This window comes from Colobus angolensis, unplaced genomic scaffold, assembly GCF_000951035.1.
Source record: "Colobus angolensis palliatus isolate OR3802 unplaced genomic scaffold, Cang.pa_1.0 Scaffold44, whole genome shotgun sequence".
Classification (NCBI taxonomy): Eukaryota; Metazoa; Chordata; class Mammalia; order Primates; family Cercopithecidae; genus Colobus; species Colobus angolensis.
In genome coordinates, this window is record NW_012117821.1 from 5,562,713 (window position 1) to 5,570,729 (window position 8,017).

General features: G+C 40.2%; 2 protein-coding genes across 6 annotated transcripts in view; both read right to left on the reverse strand.

The window, feature by feature from the left end:
- LOC105522750 overlaps positions 1–4,134 on the reverse strand; it is a 7,950-nt gene extending 3,816 nt beyond the window's left edge. Inside the window, exon 1 of the mRNA XM_011957337.1 lies at positions 3,162–4,134. Within this exon, the coding sequence (XP_011812727.1) occupies positions 3,162–3,508 (347 nt within the window). The 5' untranslated portion in view covers positions 3,509–4,134. The remainder of the gene's footprint in view (positions 1–3,161) is intronic.
- The window catches only part of GSTO1 (glutathione S-transferase omega 1), a 52,161-nt gene that overhangs the window by 32,598 nt on the left and 11,546 nt on the right, over positions 1–8,017 (reverse strand). For 4 of the 5 annotated variants that reach the window (XM_011957333.1, XM_011957332.1, XM_011957334.1 and 1 more), the window contains 2 exons: positions 6,051–6,157; positions 4,788–4,997 (listed from right to left, as the gene is read on the reverse strand). The exons of the other annotated variant lie outside the window; for it this stretch is intronic. In XM_011957333.1, the coding sequence (XP_011812723.1) occupies positions 4,844–4,997; positions 6,051–6,157 (261 nt within the window). In that variant the 3' untranslated portion in view covers positions 4,788–4,843. Of the gene's footprint in view, positions 1–4,787; positions 4,998–6,050; positions 6,158–8,017 lie in introns of those variants that run through there. 5 annotated transcript variants of the gene reach the window in all.

The window sequence follows — 8,017 nt, forward strand, 5'->3', positions numbered from 1 at the left end:
TTAAACACTTCTCAACTAGTAAGTGGAAGAGGGAGGACTAGGAACCCTGGAAGTTTGACTCCAGCGGCAACAATCTCAACCAGTATCTTAGTCTTTATCAGATGCAATGAACTGAATGGTTGGCAAATGTTTTTACAAATATTAAATATTTTAGACTTTTCAGGCCATCTGGTTTCAACTATTCAGTTCTACACTTGTAGTGTAAAAACAGCCATCGAAGATAAACAACCAAATGGGTGTGGCTGTATTTATGGACACACTGCATTTGAACTTCATATATATTTTTTAATAGCCTTTATTTTAAGTTTTAGATTCACAGCAAAATTGAGCAGAAAACACAGAAATTTCCCATACATGCTGTGCCCCTGCACATGCAGTCTCTCCCACTGTCAATATTCCAGTCAGAGAGGTATATTTATTATAATCAATGAGCCCACATTGACATATTACCACCCAACATCCATAATTAATATATTAGTGCTCACTCTCAGTGGATTTCATATAATTTTCACATATCACATTGTGACTGCTTTTTTGTTCAACCCTTTAAAAATGTAAAAAATCATTCTTAGATATTGAGCTATACAAAAACCAACAATTGGTTGGATTTAACCCAATGGCCTTAGTTTGCCCATCCATGGTCTCTGAACAATGGCCAAACTGGGAATTCCATTTGTAAATTAAAAGGTTCCTGGATCCACCTTTCTACTTTGCCAGATGATGATTTTCCAAGTTTTGTTTCTTCGTTCCCACCTTTTAAAAGAAACTAACTCTGAGAGTTGGGAAATGTTTATGAAAAGTATATCTGTATGTGGGAAATCAAGTTCTGAAATGCCAAGTTAATTTGGTAGAGTCAGAAGACAGGGATGGAAGCTGTTCTCCTCTAAAGGGAAGCAATCTAGTGTCAAGGTTCTCAGAACAGGCCCTGGAGCCCAATGGGCTGACTTTTTGAGACCCAGCTTTGGCACTTAGGCAAGCTATCTAACCTTTTTGACTTTCACTTTCCTCACGTGCAAAATGAGAACGCCAATAATACCTACTTTATGAGTTGCTGTATCGAATCAAATAGTCCAGGGCATCATCAGTATAGTAAGAGCTCAGTATACATCAAAGTTAATGACAAACGCTAGTGAGTAAGAATACATTTTTTATAACAGAGTGCATTCCAATTTTGTATCCATAAAGATGAAGCACACTGTGATTCGGCTTTGCCAAGCATATTAGAATTAAAGTTCAACTCACAATACTTATTTCACCAGTTACCAGTTTAATGCCAACTGAATGGGTTGAATGCTGTAGACTCCATTTCAGTAATGTGGTTTTTAATCTTACCTCTGAACACTATACTTTCCCTAGAAAGATTTTAACCTCAAGCTTATCCCTACTTTCTTTTGAATACCCAGCAGGTACTTATTTGAAATCCTCTTTGCAAACTTTCCTTCTATGTTATTTCATGTTTACACCTTTATTATACTGACCCACTCAATCATGAAACAATTTGTAACTAGACCATATTAAACCTACTTCAAATCCATTTTCAGCCACCTGAAATATAATCGGATCTGTTTTGAAAATGTTTGGATCTTTGGTCATGGGCGATTAATGACTTAAGCCTTCTAGGAAAATGCTGCTACCAAAGAAATAACTTATACTCTATTTACATGCATTTGTTTTGAGAAGAGGAACTGTGGTTTGCATTTGGCAACTTTTCAAAATTTTTTGTCATGCCATCTCTTGATAGTAGCAGAAACTGGAGTACATTCCTCTTAATATGTTAGAAGCCTAATTTATATGAAAGATTATATTACTGGGTATTCCCTTATTGTCCAATGAGTTCAAAAAGTGAGATCAGTTAGGTAAAAGGTTCTATTCTCAAATGTGCCTATATTCGGGAAATTTTTCATATTCCCTATAGGGAAATCAGGGTCAAATGAGGCTTTTTAAGTACTTGATTCTGCTTCCCTATCCCTATCTCTCTACAACTTGGGGAATCAAAGAAAAAAAAACTTTTTAAATAAATATTTGGTAAATTAACATCTGAATAAGTAAAGGCAAATTGTCAAAATCCTGAAATCAGTAAAAGTCAAATAATTTGTAAAATCAAAACCATTGAGTTTAGAAAAGGAACATTAACTCCTGTGAAATCCCAGGAATAATGGTGTGGTCAAAAAGGTAGATACTATCCTCTCTTGAGAGCTGTTGGATAAAAACAGGCTGGAAAAACAGCACACATAAATTCATCTCAAGAATGGTCTTACTGTAAGAGTTCAGGCTAGGTTCGAATCTCTTCAACATTGATTAGCTGGGTGACCTTGGGCAAATGACAACAACTTTCTGGTGTTCTTATATGTAATTTGTAGCTATTAGCTGGGTGACCTTGGGCAAATGACAACTTTCTGCTGTTCTTATATATAATTTGTAGCTAATAGTACCAGTACATTATGTGGTTTCCAGAGGTTTCATTCAGAAACTGGATGAGAAACACTGAATGCTTAGCATGTGTCTGATACCTAGTATACCTAGTAGGTATTCAACATTAGCTATTATTATTTTTATGATTATTTCAATGTAGCAGAGAAGGCTTTTCATAGTTTTCACAAAGACAGCACATTCCCAGAAACCAAATTCCCCTACTTGCCAGCGCCGTAAACACGTGGCATAAATTCGTGGTGTCCCACGCAAGGCTGAGAACTGGTTATCTGGGGTGGTCTCTGCCTGTTTCCAGCCAAATCGGAAAAATAAGAACACCTTAATTAAAGGTATGCAGTTTGAAGACCTGTTCTTTATTCTTAGGCTGCACTTTTTTGGATGTGAAATTCTTTGATGCAACAGTGGTCAAGGTTAAATAAGATTTCTCGTGAAGTGTTAAGCAAAAGTTAAAGTTGGCAAGTCTACTGTGGGCCCCGAAATTCGTGAAAACCCCAACAAACAGAATTGACCTCAAACCCCTCTTTCCTTCAAATACAACGCAGGCCGAACGGACCCACCCGGCGGCTGTGAGAGTTGTCCCGCGAGGGACCTCCGGGAACGCACGAGACCGGACCAGGATTGGCGGCGGCAGCAGCAAGGAGGCAGGGCCTAGACTGGGCCTGACCCTCGCACGTGATCCTACCCGGCAGCTAGCCCCGAGCGTCAGCCAATCCTCAAAGCTTTGGAAGCGCCTGCCCAGCAGTGCGGCTGAGCCAATGGGCGGCCGCCTTACAGGCTCTTGGTGATCGGGATTCGCGGGTCCTGCCGGCGCTGGTTGCTGACGAAAGAGGAACCGGTAGTGGTTGGCTGTGGGACTCCGGCACCCGGCTCCGCACCGGCGGGGAATTCCGCCGGAAACCACTAGGGCTAAGCGGCTGGGGTAGGCGCGCAGCCGCAGAGGTGGTCCGCTGCTGGCAGCCGGGGCGTTGGTGGCCGCTGAAGGTGGGCGGCAGGAGGCCTTTGTGAAGTCAGGCGGCTCCAGGTCGTCCTCCGGGTGCGGTCCCCACACCACCTGCGTCACCTGGAGCGAGAGGCTCATTTCAAATATAGACTTCGCGGCCCACCCCAGCCTGCTGAATGGGAAATGCTGCGTTGAGCCATAGGTGATTATTATGCACCCTTAAATTTAAGAATTAGTCATTCGGAGGTTTCTCTCAATGGCGAACTTGAAAATAAGTTCAGGAAAGCAGACAATTGGGGCGGACCGACAGCCCTGATTCTGATGGTAAGAGCAGTGCGCTGGGTGTGATCTTTCTGCCACAACGTTAAGGCCTCACTTAACCTCGGGACGTTCGTTCCATCATCTGTAGAATGAAATGATGCTCTTCGACCTACCTTCTCGTGGTGGTGATGTGATGATAAAAATTGAATAGTGAGAAACCCAGTGGGATATGAAAATGTGTGGAAGATGGCATTACTATTTCTTAGTGGGGTTCTTATTACTACTTATCAACTTTATAGGCGGAATTGACTGATGCGGCCTACACAGTATTTCATTACATAAGTGGTACACCACATATGTGCCCAGCATAGGATTTGATAGGAAGGATTTGAAGGGGTTAGAGACTGGGAGACCAAATAGGAGTCTGCCCAGCCACCCACCTTTGGGGTAATGTGTATCTGGTCTTCAGTGCCAACAATAGAGAGAATGTGAAATTAAGTTGATGCTGGAAATGAAAGAAGGAATTGAAAGCTTCTCAAGTAAGAAACCAGAAGACAAGCAACAAGAGAGCATCTCTTGAAATCACACAACAGGGTAACCGAGTGGAAATTTCCTGTGAGCAGTTAAAAAGTTAGATTGTGGAGTGGCGCCACCCGTAGCTCATGCCTGTAATCCCAACACTGGGAGGCTGAGGCGCATGGATCACCTGAGGTCGGGAGTTTGAGACCATCCTGACCAACATGGAGAAACCCCGTCTCTACTAAAAATACAAAAATTTAGCCAGGTGTGGTGGTGCATGCCTGTAATCCCAGCTACTCGGGAGGCTAAGGCAGGAGAATTGCTTGAACTAAGGAGGCGGAGGTTGCGGTGAGCCGAGATGGGGCCATTGCACTCCAGCCTGGTCAACAAGAGTGAAACTCCGTCTCAAAAAAAAAAAGATTGAAGTCCAGATTTTGCTGAAGATGATTAATTTGGGGCTTTTCAGCATGGACTGTGGTAGAACCCTCAGAGTCATTTTAGAATGCTGAGATAGGAAATGCATTTTCATTTCTGTAGTGGGGCCTTAAGGAGACCCCATCGTTAGGCTGTCGATATCACATCAGAGAAGATGATCCCATGCAACCTGAACCCTTGGTAAAATAAAAGCATGCTATTATTCATATTAGTGAAGGAAAACATCAGACATAGCTTTATTGCTGACTTCTGCCCCCTTCAGAGCCCATAGTCACAGGCCTCAGGGCTGTTCTGTACGTAAAGCTCTAGGAAACCTTGCCAGTCCTTCTCACTAATGAGCAGGGCTGAGACTGTGGGATCTTTCTTCATGGCTGCCATCCACAGTTTAAGTTTTGGAGTGTGGTCTACACATCTGTGGGAAGAGGAAAAAATGAAAGGTGTGAGCTAGGTCAACTAGGATGACATCACAGAGTCTCCCATATGTCATTATTACTCCACAGTTTCATTTATTTCCCTTAAATATTTCATTAAAAATATTTAAAAATGCATGTAACAGAATATTCAATTTGAAAGACATTATAGAGGTTCCTTTTTTACCCAAGAGGAATGAGACTAGTGAAGCGACTTGTTAATGTGAGAACTTGCCCAAAGAGAGAAACTGACAATTTATTAAAATGAGAACAGGGAATACAATCAGGAATGTTCTATGTTAATTATTCTACACCCAGATTATGACCAAAACTAACCCTGAATAGCTCTAATGTCCAAGAAGCGGGAGTAAGGCAAGGTGGCTGCCAAACTCAAAACAGAATTTGGAAAATAATGTGGAAATCTTACTGGTAAATGGGAGGTAACACTGGTCATACAATCAGGCAACAACATCCTTATAAAAATTTACAACCTTGAGGTTTTTTTTTTTTTTTTTTGGATACAGAGTGTTGCTCTTGCCCAGGCTGGAGTTCAGTGACATGATCACGGCTCACTGCAACCGCCTCCCAGGTTCAAGTGATTCTCCTGCCTCAGCCTCCCGAGTACCTGAGATTACAGGTGTGCACCACGATGCCCAGATAATTTTTGTATTTTTAGTAGAGATGGGGTTTCACCAGATTGGCCAGGCTGGTCTCCAACTCCTGACCTCAGATGATCCACCCACCTCGGCCTCCCAAAGTGCTGGGCTTATAGGCATAAGCCACTGTACCCTTCCCTTTATGGATTTGTAATCAGGAAGGAAGGAGTAAATTTTAAAGCACTTCACTACATGTCACAGAAATCCCTGCCCCCTCCCAGTGATGGAGAGTAGTTAGTGTAGGTATATGACATGCCCTGGATAGTCCAAGAGTCCCGTCTGCTTGTTCTCATTCAGACCAGTTGTATTAAATATTTTAACTTCTGTTAAAAAGAAAGGTCAATATATACTATGCCAGCTGTCATCCTAAATTATGCACAAAATATTCAAATATCTTACTCATATAACTTCATTGCTTCCAGCCGTTCAAACCAGGGCCAGATGAGATAATCAATCATAGAGATAGAATTGCCACCAAAGAACGTCGTCTTCTTATTCGTCAGAACCTGAACATTAAACAGCCTAAAAGTATTTATTATTTGTGCATGTAGTAAGACTCACTAGAAAGGCTGAAGGGAAATTAAGTAGAGCAGGTGAGAGAAGCAGATTTTACTCTGATGTATCCAAGTTGGGTTTTTGTCTGTTTGATCAAAAAACTTAATTAAGCTTTAGAATCTGTTGGTCTGGGATGAAGCAAAACAATCGCAACATACACTGGAAAACTGAAAAATAAAACAAGTCACAGAGTACAACATATCCGTAATACAAAGGACTGGTATTCAGAACATAGAAAGGATTCCTGGGAATCAGTAAGAAAAATGGCAAATAACCCATTAGAAAAATGAGCAAGACTTGATCTTCACAAAAGATGATGTCCAAATGACCAATTATCATTTGGAAAGGTGTTCAACTGCATTAGTCATTAGGGAAATGCAAATTAAAACCAAAATACAGTAACACTATACATCCATGAGAATGCCTAAAATGAACAAAATGAAGTTGGCAAGGGTATGGAACCACTGTCATAGAGGTGTAAATTGGTACAACCATGTTTTAAGAGTATGCATACTCTTATCACCGAGCAATTCTACTTGGAAATGTAACACATGTTCGCCAAAAGATACGTATGTGAATGTTCACTGCAGCACTATTTGTAATAGCCCAAATGTGAAAATGCTTATTATCAAGAGTAGAATGGGTAAACTATAATACACTATACTTTGGAACACTGTATAAAGAATAGGAAAGAACTACAGCATAGATGAACCCACAAACCTAATACTGAATGAAAGCAGGCAGACCCAAAAAGATGCATGTTATATGAGTTCATTTGCATAAACTACAAAAAAGCCCAAACTAATATTTTGTTAGTTGATATGACTGCTGGTTCCATGACTCTGTTCACTTTGTGAAAATGTGTATGTTCTTATGCTTTGGGTACTTCCCTGTGTCAAAAATTAAAAATATTAACTTTTCAATATAAAATGCACAGTCTGCAGCTTATGATGGTTCAGTTTAAATTCTTTTCAACTTTACAATGGTGCAAAAGCAAGCATTCAGTAGAAACTGTACTTTGAACTTTGAATTTTGCTCTTTTCCTGGGCTATCGATTTGCAGTATGATACTCTTGATGCTGGGCAGCCACACCATCAGGAGAGTAAACAACCAATGCTCTAATGTGTGCTGTGTTGCCAACATCTTTTGGATATGGATATTCAATAAATTATATGAAATATTCAACACTTTATAAATAGGTTTTATGTTTGATGATTTTGCCTAATTGCAGGCTAACAGAAGTTTTCTGAGCACATTTAAAGCAGGCGAGGCTAAGCTATGATGCTCTGTAGGTTGGGTTTATTAAATGCATTTTCCACTTAACGATATTTTCAACTTACGATGGGTTTATTGGATGTAACCCCATTGTAAGTGCAAAAGCATTTGTACTTAAAATATACTGGAAATAGATTGGATTAACTACTAAACAGATGACAATCATTTGAAAACCAAACACAAATTGTATGTTTCTGAAATTTTAAGAAGGTGAATTGGTTACAGGGTTTGCCAAAGGGGGTGATTGAGAATATTATCTGACTATTTAAACCAACACCAAACTAATTTGTCCGTTATAAATAATCTCCATAGTTTTTTTCAATGCATAATATGCATTTTAGATTGCTTATATCTACCGATTGTTTTCTGTCTACTACTAAACTAATTGTCTGAAGAATATGGACTGCATCTTACTTTACAGCTCCCACACTGTTCAGCAGAAAAATATAAAGTACCAACATTGATTCCAGAAGAAATGTAAAACCGAAAAACCAGTTACCATTAAAGAAATCAAACTAGTAATGAAAAATCTACCC